Consider the following 21,749-nt stretch of genomic DNA (forward strand, 5'->3'; position numbering starts at 1 on the left):
TATGGGGATCTAGATTTCTAAGGCACTTGCTTGCAGTTCCTATCGCTTCCACTGGATGTCAACAGTCTTTAGAAATTGGTTGATGTTTTTCCTTTGAGAAATGAAGAAGTATGGCAGTTCAGAACGAGGGTCGAATGAAGTGTACTGTTGTGGTTGGGGCGCGTGACCTGAAAGCTCGCTCCACTTTGTTTTTATCCGCTATTGAACGCAGTTTATCCCATCTTCAATTTTATCGATTATTTTCGTTAAAAAAATACCTAAAGTTGTATTAGGACAGTTGTTTGAAATGTTTGGACAAAGATTACAGGTAACTTATTAGATATTATGTAGTCATGTTGCGAGAGTTGGAACCGGTGTTTTTCTGGATCAAACGCGCCAAATAAATGGACATTTTGGAGATATAACGATGGAATTAATCGAACAAAAGGACCATTTATGATGTTTATGGGACATATTGGAGTGCCAACAAAAGAAGATCTTCAAAGGTAAGGCATGAATTATATCATTATTTCTGAGTTTTTTGTCGCGCCTGGCGGGATGAAATATGATTGTCTGTGTTTGTTTGATAGGGTGCTATCCTCAGATAATAGTATGGTTTGCTTTTGCCGTAAAGCCTTTTTGAAATCTGACACAGCGGATGGATTAACAAGAAGTTTATCTTTAAACAGGCTAGATATTGTTAGGCTTCGTCATAGACTGGCAATAGATAAATGGACATAAACGGAATCTTTTTTTCACAATCAATGTTTTATGTCTGTCTGTGCAAATGTCATTTTATCTACACTAGCAGCTTTTTCTGAGGTAAATTATCTGCTCTCATTAACACTTCTAACTACATAATGAAACTAAAACGACATATCCCCAGGTGACCAGAGTAATTGCAATGTGTACTGAATACTTGAACTCAACGGTCCCACAAAGTTAACGTTTTGATGAACATATCTTTTACACAATCCATTAGGGACCCAAGGCCTTGTCTCGCAGGTCCAACGAGGTGTGTGAGCCGACATGCAATATGTTAAGAATGGGAAATAACTTCAATCGAGGGGACTTGAGCTTTTTAAAAGGTTAGTCTTCACTTCTCCCTTGAGACTTCCACCACTAGCTTCCCAACCCCCCCCAACCCAAAACATCTGACTATAAATACATTCAGAAAAATATCATCTTTGCTTTCTCACTGTGAATCTATCGGCAGGTAGGGTGTTCCATGAATAACTGAACTGCACAAAAAAACTTGGGCCTGACGTTGTCTAGCATGACAGCTCTTGTCAAAAGATGTATAAGACAAGCAGCTCGAATACGGAAGTCAATTAGGAGACTTGAACAGTTGAAAAGCCCCAGAGGAACAAGAAGAAAAAAAGTTCTGTATTATGTTGAGTTGTTTAACCTCTTTGGGCTGCAGGGGCAGTATTGAGTAGCCTGGATAAAAGGTGCCCATTTCAAACGGCCTCGTACTCAATTCTTGCTCGTACAATATGCATATTATTATTACTATTGGATAGAAAACACTCTCTAGTTTCTAAAACCGTTTGAATTATATCTGTGAGTAAAACAGAACTCATTTTGCAGAAAACTTCCTGACAGGAAGTGGAAAATCTGAAATCGATGCTCTGTTCTAGGGCCTGCCTATAAATGTCCTTGATATTTATTAGTATAGATGCACGTCATACGTCTTCCACTAGATGTCGACAGGCAGTGAGAGAAGAAATGGAGTGTATAACTTGATCTGGGGTCGAATAAAAGCTCTTTGTATGACGTGTCACCAGTTTCCTGTTTTCTGGAGAGCGCGAGAAGGGACCTGGTATTGCCTTCTGAAAAGCTGTCGTTATAGACGACTAATATCTCCGGCTTTGATTTTATTTGATACATGTGACAATATCATCGTAAAGTATGTTTTTTCAATATAGTTTTATTAGATTATTGAAATTTTTTCGGGACGTTAGGCGTGTTGCTTTGTCTGCGTATGTTCAGGAAGGAGAGCTTCGCGCCACTTTGCTAGCTTTCCGTGCTAATTGACTGGAGAAGAGGACATTCTAAATCCAAACAACGATTGTTCTGGACAAAGGACCCCTTGTACAACATTCTGATGGAAGATCATCAAAAGTAGGACCCATTTTATGATGCTATTTCATATATCTGTCGAACATGTTGTACTAGTAGTTTGCGCCCAGATTTTGGGCACTCTCTCGCTATAACTAAGCTGGATGTCGTAATGAAGTTATTTTTAGAATTCTAACACGGCGATTGCATTAAGAACTAGTGTATCTATCATTTCCTATACAACATGTATTTTTTAGTAACGTTTATGTATAGTTATTTGGTCAGAATAGTTGAGTGTCATAAAAATATCCGCACATTCTGGGAAAAAGATGCTACGTTAGCACAATGTATAACCACTGATTTCAGCTCTAAATATGCACATTTTCGAACAAAACATAAGTGTATGTATAACCTGATGTAAGGGAAGTCCCCCCTCAATTGTACAAAATAACATGGCAACTTATTGGCACCGAGCGGACCATATACACGATGGGATTGTGTGGGATTTCACATTACATCCGGCGCTGTTTCGTCCAAAGTTGATGGCAAATGCCATATTGTAAATGAGCTGTGTAACACCCCAAAAATCCTATAGTGGGCGAGTGTGTTCCATCTTAATTTTTCATAGGCTTACTGTAACGCAAGTCAAGACCCAAGAGTCATATTTTGAAATTTTGAAATTTTGAAAGTTTTGGCAAAAACTTATCACCCCCTTAAAAAAGTGCTTTCTGGACCGTTTTTCGAAATTCTTTCGATTTTTATGTCAATTACACATGTGTAAGAACTGTATGAAAATACTTTTGTCAAATTTTATTAACTTTTACCGAACCTCAACCCCGTATCCGGGATCACCCCCCACCCCCCACACACTGATTAGCATAGCTAGCATAGCTTCACAAGTAGATAGTAGCATCTAAATATCATTAAATCACAAGTCCAAGACACCAGATGAAAGATACAGATCTTGTGAATAAAGCCACCATTTCAGATTTTTAAAATGTTTTACAGGGAAGACAAAATATGTAAATCTATTAGCTAAACACGTTAGCAAAATACACCACTATTCTAACTCCATCAGTTTCTTACTCCTTCAGGTGCTATCACCAATTCGGCTCAACTAAGATATTGATAGCCAATAACCTATAAAAAAAACCATCAGATGACAGTCTGATAACATATTCATGGTATAGGATAGTTTTTGTTAGAAAAAAGTGCATATTTCAGGTAGAAATCACAGTTTACAATTGCACCGACCATCACAAATCGACTAGAATTACTAGATAGAGCAACGTGTATGACCAATTTACTCATCATAAAACATTTCATAAAAATAGACAAAGCATAGCAATGGAAAGACCCAGTTCTTGTGATTTCAGACCATATTTCAGATTTTCTAAGCGTTTTTCAGCGAAAACACAATAAATCGATAAGTTAGCATACTACATGTGCAAACGTTACCAGAGCATCGATTCCAGCCAAAGAGCGCTATAACGTCAACATCGCCAAAAGATATTAATTTTTTCACTAACCTTCTCAGAATTCTTCCGATGACACTCCTGTAACATCATTTTACAACATACATATACAGTTTGTTCGAAAAGGTGCATATTTAGCCATACAAAACCGTGGTTACACAATAAAAATACTAGGAAATCAAGCCTCAATATGTCTGACGTCATCTATCAGAGTGATCTAGTTTAATTGAAAGCTAATCATATACTTGACTAAAAAATACAGGGTTGACAGGAATCGAAAGACAAATTAGTTCTTAATGCAACCGCTGATTTACATTTGTAAAATTATCCTTACTTTTCAATACAGGGTTCGCCAAGTGAAGCTACACCAAACAAAATGGCGAAATATGCGTTTAAAATATTTCGACAGAACAACAATTTATCATATTAAATATTGCTTACTATGAGCTGTTCTTCCATCATATTCTTGGGCAATGTATCCTTTCTATGTTATAAACGTCTTTTGGTCGATAGATGTCCTCTGTCCTTCGAAATATCCACTAACGATCGAACGGGACCCCAAAACGTGTCCAAAGTTTCAGAGTGCACAACAAAGAAATTCCTCAAAATCGCACTAAACGGATATAATTTCCTATAAAACGGTTTAAATTAACTACCTTATGATGTTTCTAAGTCCTATATCGAATTAAATTACAGACGGATACATTTCAAGTTGATAACCGAGCCTGTGAAAATGGCGTCCGGAGGTCCCTTCCTGCGTAAGGGCGAGCGTCGAAAGGGGGGCTACTCTCACTCCTTGGTCTTTTATAACCTCTGAGAGCTACGGAGAAGGCCCATTCCACTTCTCATTGGTTACTGACATCCAGGGGAAGGCGGGTGCAGTTCGTGTCGTTCCATAGGATAGACAGAGACCTTAAAAACTGATCTGAAACCAGAGCTTCGCTCTCAGACCTTTCACTGTCTGTCATGGATTTCGATAGAATCGTTGAGGTCCATCTCTATGGGCCGAGCCGGTTTCAATGCACCTAGTCTTGAGACTCTGGGACTTTTCTAAATGTCGTCAGTTTCGTTGAGCTGAAAATGAATTGAAAACATAGCAAATACACGAGGCTGTTTATCGGTCTGAGAACCTTCTAGAGCCACATAACTCACCGTGCACAATCGACCTGAGGTCTAGAACAGGTTTGTAAAGTTTCAGAACTCTAAGTCTGACGGTTCTTTAAAAGTTGGAACAAAAGTAACTACTACAGGCACTGTCTGCCTCTTAGCCCCTCAGTGTGTCCCTCCATCATTTCTGTTTGGGTGTGTAAATTTTTCTTTGAAATCTGATGGGTCTAATGACTGATTTACAGTTCAGGAGGGTTGCCTAATCACAATTATGAAGTTTTGGAAAGATTTGACATTTTTAACCCTTCAAAACAGCCCATTTGACACCAATTATGGCACTTCCGGTTGGCACAGGAAGCTGAAAGTAAAGACATATACTCACTGGAGTATGCTGTTACAGAATCCTGAGTTTTAAGTCTATATGTTAAAAATGGACTGATTTACATAGGGCTGAATGCACTATTTCTCTCAAATTGCAGGGTGCTTATTGCAAACACTTTTAGGGTGATTTTAACCACTTCCGGTTGCTCCAGGAAGCTTAGAATCGACACAGGTAGACCTCATGGTGGCCTAATGGACTGTCATCAAAGACAGGTTCATAAGACATTCATAACCCACATAGGCTTCAGGTTGAATTTAGGGGAGCAGTCAATGTATTCCTATGGGGCGAAATGTCATTGTAAACTGTTTGATGTAAACACCTTCTTTTAACTGTGAAGGGTTAATGCCACAAGGTCAAAATTAGGCTTGCACAGATCGGGAGGACCTTAAGAACATTCCTGAGGTGAAATTGTGTTTCTAACCTTAACGGTTCTCTCTCTGTCTCCCAAAAGCAAATAAAATTGACATTGAGGTCAAAAGGTCATTCGTGTCCGTTCTCTTGTAACGGTCGCTGCTCTCAGACCGAGTGAGCTACGGTCAAGCGGGGCATCTCGTTGAACTCGGCACGGCCTAGGGATAATGGGAATGCCATTGCCGGCTTTGTGTGTCTTTAATCACCGTACTTTTTCACTCCATCATTGGTTTGTGTGTGTGTTTTTGTGTGAGAGAGAGCTTTCCTTTGACATCTGCTTAGAGAAATGACTGATTTACAGTTCATGAGGCTTGTCTAATCACACAAATGAAGTTTTGAAAAGTTCTGACCTTTTTAACCCTTCGAAACAGCACCATGACACCATTTTAAGGCACTTCCGGTTGGCACAGGAAGCTATAGGTAAACACATATCTTGACTGGGGTATGCTGTTACAGAATCCTGAGTTTTAAGTCTATACGTTAAGAATTGACTGATCTACATAGGGTTGAATGCAGTGATTTTCAAAATTGCAAGTCATGTATATCTGGACAATTTTAGGGTGATTTTAACCACTTCCGGTTGCTCCAGGTAGCTTAAAATCAACACAGGTAGACCTCATAGTAGCCTGATGGATTGTTATCAAAGACAGGTTCATAAGACATTCATAACCCACATAGGCTTCAGGTTGAATTTAGAGGAGCAGTCAATGTATTCCTATGGGGCGAAATGTCATTGTAAAATGTTTGATGTAAACGCCTTCTTTTAACTGTGAAGGGTTAATGCCACAAGGTCAAGGTTAGGCTTGCACAGATCGGGAGGACCTTAGGATTGTTCCTGAGGTGAAATTGTGCTTCTAACCTTAATGGTTCTCTCTCTGTCTCCCAAAAGCAAATGAAATTGACATTGAGGTCAAAAGGTCATTCGTGTCCGTTCTCTTGTAACGGTCGCTGCGCTCAGACCGAGCGAGCTACGGTCAAGCGGGGCATCCCGTTGAACTCGGCACGGCCTGGAGAATATGGCAATGTGATTTTAGTGGTGATTTCAGAATGCTATTTTGGTGCATTCATGGAAGGCGCTGTGAATTTTGGGCCTGCTCTGAAATATGTGATAGTTGGCTTCTAAAGGAGTTGTAAAAAGTGAGTTTGGAGTCAGATGGTATCAGTTTGGTGTCTGAAAATATCCAATTGACTGATGGACACTTGCTAGTTGACTTTTGTTGACACTTGCTAGTTGACTTGCTAGTCGACTTTTGTACATTTGCAATATGTTTCAACGGGGAGGTACCATGAGGAAAAAGCGACATGATGAAATTTCACGCAACGAGCGTTGGAGAGGAACCACTATCACTGCCCGGCCATCCTGAGGTCATCAGGACGTTGACTTTTGTATTTCTAAAGTATTTAAAGAATGCACGTTACATTTGCAATATGATTCAACATCACATCATATTGCAAATGTAACGTGCATTTGCAATATGATGTGATGTTGAATCATATTGCAAATGTAACGTACATTCTCTTAAATACTTTAGAAATGCAAAAGTCAACGGTCTGATGACCTCAGGATGGCCGGGCAGTGATAGTGGTTCCTCTCCATCGCTCGTTTCGTGAAATTTCATCATGTCGCTTTTTCCTCATGGTACCTCCCCGTTGAAACATATTGCAAATGTACAAAAGTCAACGAGCAAGTCAGTGTCCATCAGTCAAATAGATATTTTCAGACACCAAACTGATACCATCTGACTCCAAACTCACTTTTTCCAACTCCTTTAGAAGCCAACTATAACATATTTCAGAGCAGGCCCAAAATTCACAGCGCCTTCTATTTAAACCATAATAAAACAAATAATACGTAGTTATGTTCTAGCTGCGGGTCCAGTTCACACATTATGTTTAGCCCTATGTGAAGCGACCTCGAATCCCAAGTTTCGGCTCGATAGGTCATTCGGTGCCCGAGCAAAACCCTAATTGGTGCTGAAATGCCACTTTTTTCATTGCCTTGCTACGGGGTCCTTGAATGAGCAATCAAACAGGCTCGTTGGGGTCTGTCTCTATGGGCCGAGCCGGTTTCAACGCACCTAGTCTTGAGACTCTGGGACTTTTCTAAATGTCGTCCGTTTCGTTGAGGTCAAAATGAATTGAAAACATGGCAAATACACGATGCTTTTTATCGATCCGAGAACCTTCTAGAGCCATATAATTCACCGTGCACAATCGACCTGAGGTCTAGAACAGGTTTGTAAATTTTCAGAACTCTAGGTCTGACGGTTCTTTAAAAGTTGGAACAAAAGTAACTACTGCAGGCACTGTCTGCCTCTTAGCCCCTCAGTGTGTCCCTCCATCATTTCTGTGTCGGTGTGTATTTTTTATTTTTGAAATCTGATGGGATGAAGGACTGATTTACAGTTCATGAGGGTTGTCTATTCACATATATGAAGTTTTGGAAAGATTTGACATTTTTAACCCTTCGAAACAGCCCATTTGACACCAGTTATGGCACTTCCGGTTGTCACAGGAAGCTATAAATAAACACATATCATCACTGGAGTAGGCTGTTACAGAATCCTGAGTTTTAAGTCTGTATGTTAAAAATTGACTGATTTACATAGGGCTGAATGCACTATTTCTCTCAAACTGCAGGTTGGCTATGGCAAACACTTTTAGGGTGATTTAACCACTTCCGGTTGCTCCAGGAAGCTTAGAATCGACACAGGTAGACCTCATGGTGGCCTGATGGACTGACATCAAAGACAGGTTCATAAGACATTCATAACCCACATAGGCTTCAGGTTGAATTGAGAGGTGCAGTCAATGTATTCCTATGGGGCGACATGTCATTGTAAATTGTTTGATGTAAACACTAGCTTTTAACTGTTAAGGGTTAATGCCACAAGGTCAAGGTTAGGCTTGCACAGATCGGGAGGACCTTAAGAACATTCCTGAGGTGAAATTGTGCTTCTAACCTTAACGGTTCTCTCTCTGTCTCCCAAAAGCAAATAAAATTGACATGAGGTCAAAAGGTCATTTGGGTCCATTTTCTTGTAACGGTCGCTGCGCTCAGACCGAGCGAGCTACGGTCAAGCGGGGCATCTCGTTGAACTCGGCACGGCCTGGAGATAATAGTCATGCCATTGCAGGCTTTGTGTGTCTTTAAGCACCGTACTTTTTCACTCCATCCTTCCTTTTTGTGTGTGTGTGTGTTTGTGTGAGAGAGCTTTTCTTTGACATCTGTTGGGAAAAATGACTGATTACACTTCATGAGGGTTGTCTAATCACACAAGTGAAGTTTTGAAAAGATCTGACCTTTATTACCCTTCAAACCTGACCCTATGCACCATTTTAAGGTACTTCCAGTTGACATAGGAAGCTGAACGTGAACACATACCCTCCTTGGGGTAGGCTCTTATTTAATATTGAGTTTTAAGTCTTTATGTTAAGAACTGACTTATTAACAGAGGGTTAAATGAGTGTGTGTTACTTCATAAAATCACAGAATTCTCGCAGAGCTTCGAGACCCACTTTAAAAATGTTCGTGTGAACAAACTGCAACTGGATCTGTGAATTTTTTGAAAAAAAAATTCCTCTTCGTGAACATCACCAAATGGACAATGTACGATTTCTCTTAAATTACGATAGATAAACGGCTGGTTCTTTTTTTCCTGACACCGTATGCTTATGTACTTTGACGTGAAGCGGTCAAATTGCACCCTACTTTGCGTTTTTGACCTTTAATCCCAGAAAAATGGCCATAACTCAAAAAGCGCAGAGGCCTCGACGCCATCTTGTTCGGGGCCAACTTCCCTTTACTCCAAACCTACGCTCGCCGAGTTTCGTCTTCGAAATATTTTCCGTTTAGGAGAAAAGGCCGCGCTCGTTTGCCCCGTGTTCGTGCGCCTGCAATATGATTTATTTGCCCCCTTGTGGGAATTTTCGAGAATGCGGAGTCCAAGTCAAAAATTTGTTATTTTTATAAAACGGTGACCGAACGTCCGAGACGATTTCTTCGATGACTTCCTGAAAGAGCTCCCCCCCGCCCTCGGCCCGACGCCGTCCGCGATTTTCTGAGACGAAGTCGGACGTCTAGTAAGGGACCGTACATTCGCAATGGGAGAATCTTCACCGATCATATGGCTCCCGTCTCACACTTCCCTTAAGGTATGTTATAGGACTGTCATCTGATGAAGCTTATCAAGGTTAGTCAAAAATTATATATCTTTTGCTGGTTTGTTACGATCGCTAACATTTGCTGCTGGTAAATGGCTTGTGTTTCTGGCTATTGTGGTAAGCTAATATAATGCTATATTGTGTTTTCGCTGTAAAACACTTAAGAAATCGGAAATATTGGCTGGAATCACAAGATGCCTGTCTTTCATTTGCTGTACACCATGTATTTTTCAGAAATGTTTTATGATGAGTATTTAGGTATTTGACGTTGGTGTCTGTAATTACTCTGGCTGCTTCGGTGCTATTTCTGACGGTAGCTGTGATGGTAGCTGCAATGTAAAACTGATTTATAGCTCAAATATGCACATTTTTCGAACAAAACATAGATTTATTGAATAACATGTTATAAGACTGTCATCTGATGAAGTTGTTTCTTGGTTAGTTTGGTTGGTTCTTGGTTAGTTAGGTTGGTTTTGTGCATGCTACCTGTGCTGTGAAAAATGTCTGTCCTTTTTTGTATTTGGTGGTGAGCTAACATAAATATATGTGGTGTTTTCGCTGTAAAACATTTTAAAAATCGAACATGTTGGCTGGATTCACAAGATGTTTATCTTTCATATGCTGTATTGGACTTGTTAATGTGTGAAAGTTAAATATTTCTAAAAAATATATTTTGAATTTCGCGCCCTGCACTTGAAGTGGCTGTTGTCATATTGTGCCCGGCTTCGGGCTTGCAGCCCAAAGAAGTTTTAAGTGCTTTCCACCCTCATACTTTTTTGACACGTGTCACAGACACTCTAATTGTAGCGCCCTTAGTCAGAGAGAGAGAGAGAGAGGAACAGCTACATCAATAGTAATCATGTCTTTACACTGCCCACACGTTCTGAGATAAGAGTCAAGAGAGGTCATCCAGAGTTCTAGAACTCGAAATAGAACAGTTTACTCCAGACATTGAGTAAAGAGATAAAGATTGACCTGCGTTGAAAACAAAAAGACTGAAGACAAATCGTGTGACAGAGTTGTTTGAATATAAAAAAGTAAATGTCCACAAAGGTATGTCTTCTGGGAGTGTTCCATGTCCACAAAGGCCCATCCTTTTAATGCAAACAAAATATCATCAACATTTATAGTGTAAATTAAACAGCCCTAAAGGTTCTGTTACAAACTCGTATAGTCCACATTCTAAAACGAAGGCCATCACAGACCGAAAGCTTAGCAAATTACAACCTTTGGATCGGTACAGGTTTCATTTTTAGGACTGATATTGGGGTCAGTTAGCAACCCAAGGTGTCAGTCTTCTCCCTCCTCCACCTCCAGACTCCCCTGTGTGATAGCCATCTTGGTAGCCAGGGAAGACTCATTGGCCATAATGGTACTTCTTCTTCACAGGGGGTTATATGGGGTGTGACCTGTGTGTGAATTGGGGGTACAGAGCTCTCCTCAACATGAGAGCACTGTACAGGGAAGGTTACAGATGAGAGCACTGGTGTATAGGACTGCATTGTCACTGTATGTGGTTTGCAGGCCAATAGTGCTGACATCTTCTAATGAATATTAGAATGTTCCATAGTAGTTACAACACAAACATGTTCATTGCATCTAACTAAGTTGCCATGGTAATTAAATAAGGTAACGTCTAACTAAAGTATCATGTCATCAAATGGATAACAATAATCGATATTCTAATCAAAACTTCAAGAAGGTAAATAAATCATTAAATCACGGCAGAAGAATATCCAATTAAACATCACCAGCTTGGAGCTTTATCCAACTGTGTAACACAGTTCAAAATCCAAAGCATACTGTATCAAACAACCAACTGTGGTGAAAAAACGACATGGAGCTCACCTTCTGGTCGTGGCTGTAGGCTAAGGCCCAATCCTCCTGTGTTGGATGGAACAGAAGGCTTAGAATGTAGAAGCTGAGGCGGTATTTCTGATAGCTCGCTCCTTCATCCGAGCTGATGAGCACACTGCTCTCAAACTCAGGGTCTGTCAGCACCATTATCTGGAAGAGAGGGAGAGGGGGGTGAGGGTGAGCGAGGGAGGAGATGGAGAGGGATAGAGAAAGAATGAGACAGAAGTTAAGAGTAGAGAGTGAGGGGAAGATTGAGAGAGAGAGAGAGGAGAGAAAGAGAGAGGAGAGAAAGAGAGAGGAGAGAAAGAGAGAGATCGAAGGGCCTAGCCATGTCAGCACTCCAGGTCTAGTGGTTGGTATGCAACATGCTGTTACTAGCGCTAACAACTTCACTTTGTTTTAAACTTCATTTTACAAATGTGCCTCTCGCGCTCTGTTGCCATGGTTTTTTGGCCTCTTCCAGTGCACTCACAGGTCTGTTCTTTGGTGCACGTTGGCTTCCAGTCACCCCTCTCCAGATATATTCCCTTTAATGAGATAGAGGTGGTTCAGAATACCTCTGTGGATCTATAAGTCAACCACGAGGGGCCACAACACAACTACAACAATAAGTTGCTATGGTAAAGAATATGCTAAGTTTTAAGAGTATACTGTTGATCAATATCCTGTTATGCTATGGTATTCTGTAACACACCTGTGTAGCCAGAGAGAACTCCACAACTTGCCGTTTACCAAGCATGACTATAAGTCGAGGCAATGCAATTTGTTTTGAACAATATCTAAATCTGTGATAAGAAAGAACAAATATTTGTGCAATTAAGAATCATGTCTTAGTGGAATGCTCAATGTTACCACAGCGGGAGGAATTCTATTTCCATGCTAGGAATAATACAGCTTCTACTTTCATTTTGTCATGAATGCAGTGAAAATGTAAATGTGTTCTTGCATATTTGTTAGAAATGAGCCTCTTGAGAAAGGAACGACAGAGCAAGATCTGTAAAACTAAAATCATAATAGGATCACAAATGTACAGTACATATTGAGTATAATTCTGTAAATTAGAGTAGATGTTCATAGTATAAAACCTAAGATTCTGATAAAGCTGTCACGTTGGCATGAATGATTGGGGAGACAGACGCAGGAATGTGTAATAGTTTTTTTTAATTAAGCCCAAATTACGGTGTGCCGTGTAAACGAGGACGAAGACCAAACAAACACTAAACAAAACACAGGGTTGAAACCCAAACAAAAAGAGCGAGGAGTACCTTGATTTAATAACACACGCGCACAATGATTAACACACGGGACGAGACCCGTAATCCTCTGCGCAATCCACAAGGGCACGAAAGCCCAAAACACACAGCACAGGTACTCACACGCACCAATGGACATTGTAACAATAACCGGCAAAGACAATGGTGAACAAAGGGTACACTTATACAATTACTAATCAAATGGGAATAGGGATCAGGTGTGCGTAATGACGGATCCGTTGGGATCCATGACAAAAGCCCTTTGTTTGGAAGCCTGTATGATATATAATATGAAAAACTACATTGTAACAAAATCTGACCTTATTGGTTTATTATCTATATCTTGGTATAATATGATTTATCTGTGGGGGGGAAGTAATGCATACATTTGCATTACAGTTCATTACTTTCAAAACACAGAAAAATCCCTAAAAAGCATTTCCCATATATAGAACCATGGATATTTTCTCTCAAAGTAATCCATAGATATATTGATTAGTAAGACATACATAGCTCAAATATGCTTTCTCTTTGTGATGTAAAGCAATAAGACATTAACCTGACACCTGTCTTTAATGATAATTAACTACTAAACCCAGACAGAAGAAGGAGAAGGGAAAAGCGTGACTTGGATAGTGTCACAGCCCAAACTGCTGTGTTTTCTTTCCCTGCAACAGATTTGAATTGGAAAAAACAGCAGTGCATTTGTCACTGACAAAAATAACACCCTCTTTCCCCAGCTTAACTAGGAATCCTCCCACACCTCTTTCCCCCGTTTTAACTAGGAATCTCCCTGGTGGTGATTTAGATAAATTCCTTTTCATTAAAGTTAAAAAACAGACTGCGGACTCTGTGCCATTTTTTTTTTTTCATTTTTTTTTTTTAATGTTCCTTCAATTTATTGTTGTTCGCCGACCTTCGAATTTTGCCATTCATTGTCCTCACTGAGGGATGAGGGACTGCGAAGGGCCCCGTCTATTTCTCCCAGTGTCTTAGGGCCTTGTCACATGAAATTAAATAGTTTCTAATGTCAGGTCTAATCATTTTTCATAATATTGCATTAATCGACAGCATTTATTATGAGTGGAAATTGTATTTCACCTTGCATTTTTTAATCTTCTGTCAGAACCTTTCTCTCTGTCTCACCACTTAGAGGGGAAAGTACAAATGCTAGAAGTCCTTGAAGGGTCTGGGTGGATCAGTGTTTCTTCACCACTGAACAGGGAGACACTGAATGTTTCTCAGCTCTCTAATAATAATTTAGGCAAGTGCTTTTCAACCAGGCTTCCTTTATATTTACTGTAATACACTTCATATTAAGACCTATCTCTATTGAGGGCTTGTTGTATAGCTGTGGGTACAGCTGTACTCTGTATATCCCCTATATCACTGCTGCATATATTGGTAGGTGTAATATTACACTTTGTATGTTGAGAGTAAAAGGAATTGGAGAAGTCTGGAAATGTATTAACTGCCAAAGACGATGAATCTTTAACCAGCCTGATTTAATTTCCTGCACGGTAAATATTATTTGCCATGTGACATATTCAAGAATAAACCCTGTTCAAACATGATTTATCTTACAAAATGTAGAAAAATGTATTGGACAAATACCATAACCGGACTAAAAGCCTTCTCGTAACCCATCTCTCAGTAGATTTAATGAAATTCCTTTCAGAGATTGTTTATGTGGCTCATATGGATATTGGCCATGTCCATCTGTTCCTGAATCAGTTTTAACAGGCACTAAGTTCCAGAATGGGAGCTTACATAACAGCCCACAGCATCGTCAATAACTTTTACATCATCAAATATAGCATCGCATCGCCGGGTAATTAAGATTTTGCTCCGCATCCACTTGGCAATTGATCACCCGTGAACAAAGAGGAGTGAGGTTGGTAACAAAGCTTAGATCAATACAGGTTGGAGGGATAACCTCTGCATGTTATCTGCTGATGTTCAGCTAGTTGGTGGGAGTCCAGCAACCGAGCTAATCGTCAAGAGAGGAGTGCCATAGCCATTGCTGTGTTGTCTGAGGGGCTGCAGCCTGCTGTTGGATGGTACTCGAGCCATCTGATGACCACAAACAAGGGGAGGAGAGGAGGAGATGATGCCTCACAGCAGATTAATCTTGTCAAACACAGATCAATTGTGGCCTATCTGTGAGGTATAAAAAGGCTAAATTCCAATGAATTGGGACATCAATCTAGTTACAACCATAGAAATATAATGTCCATACATTCTATGTCTATTAATTATATGTATATGTCTAGAATGATACTCTTCATTATTAGCAGTGGTTGTGAGTCAAACCATGCAGAAGACCTCGGAATAAGGCTGAACATGCATAAGGACAATTCATGATGCGTGTCGTCTTTAAAAGCTTGAAGATAAATGTCATCACCATCATTCAAATCTATTATCTGCTCTTAGAAAGGTCAAGCCTCTGGATTTGTTCCTTTAGACATCATGGGAGAATATAGTCGATGACCTTAACAGAATCTTGTCGTGAGAAAAACAATTGTCATGCTATATTCCCGTGGGAGAAAAATCACCCTTGAGGCATTAAATACACAAATATATTGTCGCAACGATTTAAAGGTCATTACTGCCTCATCTCAACAGATATAGAGATAATCCTCTTCGTGTTTTTCATGCTATACACCCATATGTTATGCTTGGCCACTGGAATGCAATGAGGAGAAAATGGCCCATCTTATCCAGTAGAGAGTTGGGCTCATCCATCGATAATGAGATAAGAGATAAAGTGAGGAGCCTTGTGGATCGGTGGAAGCCAGAGGTCAATAGTGGGCATCTGGACATGATAGGATCTTGTTGCCAGCTTCTACTACAACGTAATTCCCAAACTTGGGTGAAGAAAACTCCAAGATCCTCAGTCTATCATCATAAAAAGGAGATGATAAGGCCCTTGGCAGCGAATCTGCTGCCTGTCCACATATCTTGTGTGTCTTTGGACTGGTTAGCCTATATCCCTTTACCTGGGAAATGTGCTTGGTGGGCATACTCTACCTTCAACTAGACTATAGGCTCTATCGCTAAGTCCGGCCGGCCAGTGGGAAAATAGTCACAGGGTCAGACCTAGGTATTACTGAGTCCAAGGCTGGCGCGGGTTTAGTCCATCAGCTCAGTATCCCACAAGCCCTCTCTTTCCCTGGAGGGATTTTCAGGGTCAGCGCTAGAGATCTATGGACTGATTTGACTCTCTTCAGGAGGCCCAGGAAGCCAGCTGGGTCCCTTTTCCCTTCACATTACCAACAGAGAAAAGTTTATTCATGGACGGTTTGCTAGTGAGGGACCTTAACATGACCCGTATAAAGGTTTCAGCGGAGACTGAGACACCTGTGTTATAATGTGGAATAGATGGTCTGCTTCCCAAAGTAAAATGAAACTTTGCTCAGAGAAGATGCTCCTACTTTTAATAATGAGTTTTGCTTCAGCATTTATCTACAAACCAACAAGATTCTTTCTTGAATACGTTTTGTCTTTCTAACGGGTCTTTGTGGTCTCTGTGTTGTGTCGTGGTAAATGTTCTGAGGCTATAACTACAGTGTGAGTAAGTGTTGCTTGGTAACAATCTTGAATTGATTTTCTAAGTCCAGGCAAACTGCCAGTATAAGGCAATGTAAGCTAAATATGGTCATTACACTTTGGTTATTTCACGAACTACAAAAACATTTAAAAGCTTGAAAGAAAATATTTATTCAAACCATATTTATTTGAGTCTACCGTCTAACCTTAACATTTGATTTGATCAGAAAGAACAAACAGCGGCAGCAGAGAATGGACAATGAACAATTCAGTTCCACTTAACTCAACTAAATGTAATTAAGTCCTTCTAACTCTTAGTCATTACTGTGCTATTGAAAATCACTCTTTTGAAGCGTGTCTTACCTTTCTCTTGTTGGATGGACAGACATACAGGTAACTCAGCACCGTCTTAGATCCCACTTTGTCATTCATCCTCTCATAGGTGGAGCCATAGTCTGTTGATCTGTAAATGAAAGAAATGTGTTTAGACTGAGAGAAATATATATATTTTTATTTATTTACCTTTATTTAACCAGGTAGGCTAGTTGAGAACAAGTTCTCACTTACAACTGTGACCTGGCCAAGATAAAGAAAAGCAGTGCGACACAAACAACAATACAGAGTTACACATGGAATAAACAAGCGTACAGTCAATAACACAAAAAAGTCTATATACAGTGTGTGCAAATGGCGTGAGGTGGTAAGGCAATAAATAGGCCATGGTAGCAAGTAATTACAATTTAGCAAATTACAGACAGACAGGCAGTTCAATGTATAGACAGACAGACGTACAGACTTATAGACAGTGGTTATGTACCAACACCTGCTTCCAACCACAACCACCTCTTAAGGTAGGTTTATGACCTAATTTAATGATCTTGGCTTTGAACCATGTCATGTGAAATAGCCCTGTTATTGTACATCTTACAGTACTTGGCTTTCTCACCCTTATTACTATAGGAATCTAGAGTGCTCAAGGGCCTTTGATTCTATAACATGCAAACTAAATATACGACCATGTTGCACAGAGCAAAAACCATTCCTGTGTTATAACACCAGCATAATGAAAGAGGTTAATCAGTCATTGATAGGTGCTAATGGAAACAAACCATTCACAGATGCCTGGGGGCCTAACACCTTTAGTAATTGATGACTACTTTGAAATGAAATGTGCAAAAATATGTGGATGTTGCCCGGAATCCAGGAGCCTGGGAAAATGTAGCAATAGGAATGAGCTGTTAGCTGACAGGCACGTGAACAGGCATGGCTCTACCTGTGCAGAGCACATGCCCCTTTGCCCTTTCAGTCTCCAAAGTGCCCTTTTCAGTGGAAGTATAATTTTGCCCCAACCCAATTTTTGGTTGGTTTTATACAATTTTTGTCGTTCTTGTTCTTCAAAATTCAAAAGGCACTCGCACATCTGAGCAATCTTTATTGCAGTTGCATGGTAAAAGTTGAACAAGATGAAGGAAAAAGGAAACCGCACACTGCTCTTGATAGTATCATTAATCTTTAATGAGTTTACATATCAGCCTCACGACCTTCGTCAGAGCTTTTGTGAGTTTTTCTAAATTAGCACTCTTATGTAGACCTAGCCCCACCCACATCCGTTCCACGCATCGAAAGGGGTTGGAGGCGAAGGAAAAACAAATAAGTGCTACCAAATATAACAGTATGCATTTCATAAATATTCAAATAAAGTGTGTAAATAAGACGTATTCAACACGTCTGTAAAACCACAATGAGGACATAGCAAGTTCTATCATTGGGTACATCGTACGAAAAACATCAGAGTAATCTTAAATAGGGACATAATTCATGTTCAAATTCACAACATAACATACATAGGCATTTCATCATTAAGTCCTTTAGGAAATAATGTCTGGAGGGGGAAAATCCAAAAACATTCTCTTTTACTCAGAGTATTATTAATAATACCACCTCCCCTGTCTGATATCTTAACTTTCTCGATGCCTCAACATCTAAAAGGTAGAAATGTCATGCTTTAGGTCATTAAAATGTACTGCGACTGGATAATCCCTGTCGTTTCTCCTGATTTAACTTTTATGTTCACTAATTCTCTGTTTGAGAGGACGAGAGGTTTTACCTACATAGCACAGCCCACATGAACATTTAATAATGTAAATAACATGGGTGATTGTCACGTTCTGACCTTAGTTCCTTTTTTATGTCTTTATTTTAGTTTGGTCAGGGCGTGAGTTGGGGTGGGCATTCTATGTTGTTTTCCTATGTTTCCTGTTGTAGTGTTTGTTTCAAATTTCAGGACTGTTTCGGTTTTATTCACTTTGTTATTTTGTATTTTTCAGTGTTCAGTTTTAATAAACTAAAAATGGACACTTACCACGCTGCGTATTGGTCCGATCCTTGCTACTCCTCAGACGATGAGGACGAGAACCGTTACAGAATCACCCAACAACACCGGATCAAGCAGCGTGGTAAATTGGAGCAGAGGATTATGGACTCATGGACATGGGAGGAGATATTGGACGGTAAGAGACCCTGGGCACAGGCTGGGGTATATCGCCGCCCGAAGAAAGAACTGGAGGCAGCGAAAGCTGAGCGGCGGCGATATGAGGAGATAGCACGGCAGGGCGACACGAGAGGCAGCCCCAACATTTTTTGGGGGGGAGCACACGGGGAGTGTGGCGGAGTCAGGTTGGAGACCGGTCCAGGGTATCCTGCACCGGCTCTGTGTGCTGTGTCTCCGGGGTGCTGGGAGGATGCAGTGCGTCCTATGCCTGCGCTCCGCTCGTGCTGGGCGAATGTGGGAATTGAGACTAAGGGAGAGGTGCGCGTAGTATGCACCAGATCTCCAGTGCTCACCCACAGCCCGGTTCAACCTGTGCCTGCACTCTGGAGGGTTCGGACTAGAGTAGTCATCCAGCCTGGGGGAGTGGTGCCAAGGCTGCGCACCAGAGCTCCAGTGCTCCCCCACAGCCCGGTCCTTCCGGTGCCGCCTCCAAGCACCAGGCCTCATGTAGGTCTCCCCAGCCTGTGGCAGCCCCACGCACCAGGCTGTCTCTCCGTCTCCTCCCTCCAGGTTCTCTCTCCAGGCCAGAGCCGCCCGTCTGTCCTGAGCTGCTAGAGCTGCCCGTCTGTCCTGAGCCGCCTGAGCCGCCCGTCTGTTCTGAGCCGCCTGAGCCGCCCGTCAGTCAGGAGCCGCCTGAGCCGCCCGTCAGTCAGGAGCCGCCTGAGCCGCCCGTCAGTCAGGAGCTGCCAGAGCCGTCCTCCTGTCCGGAGCTGCCAGAGTCGCCCTCCTGTCCGGAGCTGCCAGAGTCGCCCTCCTGTCCAGAGCTGCCCCTCAGTCCAGTGGTGCCCTTTACTACGGTCTCCAATCCAGGGTCGGTGACGAGGGTCGCCGCTCCTAATGTGTCACAGAAGTGGGCCGAGACTATGGTGGAGTGGGGTCCTCGTCCCGCTCCAGAGCCGCCACCGCGGTAAATGCCCACCCAGACCCTCCCCTATAGGTTCAGGTTTTGCGGCCGGAGTCCGCACCTTTGGGGGGGTACTGTCACGTTCTGACCTTAGTTCCTTTTTTATGTCTTTATTTTAGTTTGGTCAGGGCGTGAGTTGGGGTGGGCATTCTGTGTTGTTTTTCTATGTTTTCTGTTGTAGTGTTTGTTTCACATTTCAGGACTGTTTCGGTTTTCGGTATTATTCACTTTGTTATTTTGTATTTTTCAGTGTTCAGTTTTAATAAATTAAAATGGACACTTACCACGCTGCGTATTGGTCCGATCCTTGCTACTCCTCAGACGAAGAGGACGAGAACTGTTACAGTGGTGGAACACGTAATAATGTCATTTATTTGGAACCGTTTTCCTGTACGTAAGTGGCAGAAATATTCACACTTCATCATATTGTTGCACTGTGCGCATCCTCTGCGTTTATAGCTACCATTTGGAAGAGGGCGTAAAAGAGCCTGGCTGATTTTAATTTGTGGCTGGTAGTTGGCATGAAAAATTTAGCGTCTAAATTGCGTCCTCTCCTATACACAATAAGTGTTTTTTTATTTTTTTTTATTCAGCCGGTAAAACTGGGTCCGATGATAAAATATGCCAGTGTTTCTTGACCGCATCTCCCACTTTTCGCGAGTTCAAAGTATATGTGGTTATGAACATTACAGAGTGTTCTTTAGCTTTAGCGGGTCTTTTTTGCAGCAGTTCATCTCGTGTTTTTCCCAATGCCAAATTAACTTCTTATGGCTGAAGGGGCAGTATTGAGTAGCTTGGATGAAAGGTGCCTATATCAAACGGCCTGCTCCTCAGTCATAGTTGCTAATATTTGCATATTATTATTAGTATTGGATAGAAAACACTCTAAAGTTTCTAAAACTGTTTGAATTATGTCTGTGAGATTAACATAACTCATATTGGCAGGCAAAATCCTGAGTTGAAATCAAAACAGGAAGTCAGAAATCTGAGCTTGTATGTATTCACCAGAGTCCCCAATGAAATCCCCTTGAGTTATGAATGATTGTGCACTGCCTAGGGGTTCCACTAGAGTTCAACCATCAATATAAATTATATTGAGACTTCTATGATGTTGTGGGAGAGAATGATAGCAGAATCAGTCAGGTGTCCATCAAGCAGCCATTTTCTGATCATGCTTTTTCCTCATGGAAGTCACTTACGTTCCATTGCTCACGAAGACAAGAAAGAATACTCCGGTTGCAACTTTATTGAAGCTATATGTTAAAAACATCCTAATGATTGATTCTGTACTTAGTTTGAAATGTTTCTTCGACCGGTAATATCACTTTTTGAAGTTTTTGTCCGATATAACGCTGACCAGAATTAGCGTTTGGATATGTAAACCAGACACACTAACAAAAGAAGGTATTTGGACATAAATAACGGATTTTTTCGAACAAAACAAACATTTATTGTGGACCTGGAATTCCTGGTGTGCTTTCTGATGTAGATCATCAAAGGTAAGGGAATATTTATCATATATTTTCTTGTTTATGTTGACGCCATCTTTGCGGCTGTGGTGTTTTACTTTTGAGCGCCGTCTCAGATTATAGCGTGCATTTCTTTTTCCGTAAAGTTTTTTTGTAATCTGACACAGCGGTTGCATTAAGGAGAGGTATATCTATAGTTCCATGTGTATAACTTGTATTATCATCTATATTTATGAGTATTTCTGTTGAAACGATGTGGCTATGCAAAGTCACTTGATGTTTTTGCCACTAGTGAATCTAGTCGCCTCAATGTAAACTCAGATTTTTTGATATAAATATGAATTTAATCAAACAAAACATGCATGTATTGTGTAACATGAAGTCCTATGAGTGTCATCTGATGAAGATCATCAAAGGTTAGTGATTAATTTGATCTCTATTTCTGCTTTTTGTGAAGCTATCTTTAGCTGGAAAAAATGGCTGTGATTATTGTGGTTTTGTGGTGACCTAACATAATCGATTTTGCATAGCCACATCGTTTCAACAGAAATACTTATCATAAATGTAGATGATAATACAAGTTATAC

At 40.8% G+C, this 21,749-nt stretch overlaps 1 protein-coding gene across 1 annotated transcript in view; it reads right to left on the bottom strand.

Moving 5' to 3' along the window:
- Window positions 1-21,749, bottom strand: part of LOC120023133 (VPS10 domain-containing receptor SorCS3-like) — a 225,389-nt gene that overhangs the window by 70,605 nt on the left and 133,035 nt on the right. Inside the window, exons 3-4 of the mRNA XM_038967117.1 lie at window positions 16,602-16,701; window positions 11,428-11,586 (exon numbers count right to left, since the gene is read on the bottom strand). Of these exons, the coding sequence (XP_038823045.1) occupies window positions 11,428-11,586; window positions 16,602-16,701 (259 nt within the window). The remainder of the gene's footprint in view (window positions 1-11,427; window positions 11,587-16,601; window positions 16,702-21,749) is intronic.

The sequence above is a fragment of the Salvelinus namaycush genome, chromosome 2, assembly GCF_016432855.1.
Source record: "Salvelinus namaycush isolate Seneca chromosome 2, SaNama_1.0, whole genome shotgun sequence".
NCBI classification, from domain to species: domain Eukaryota; kingdom Metazoa; phylum Chordata; class Actinopteri; order Salmoniformes; family Salmonidae; genus Salvelinus; species Salvelinus namaycush.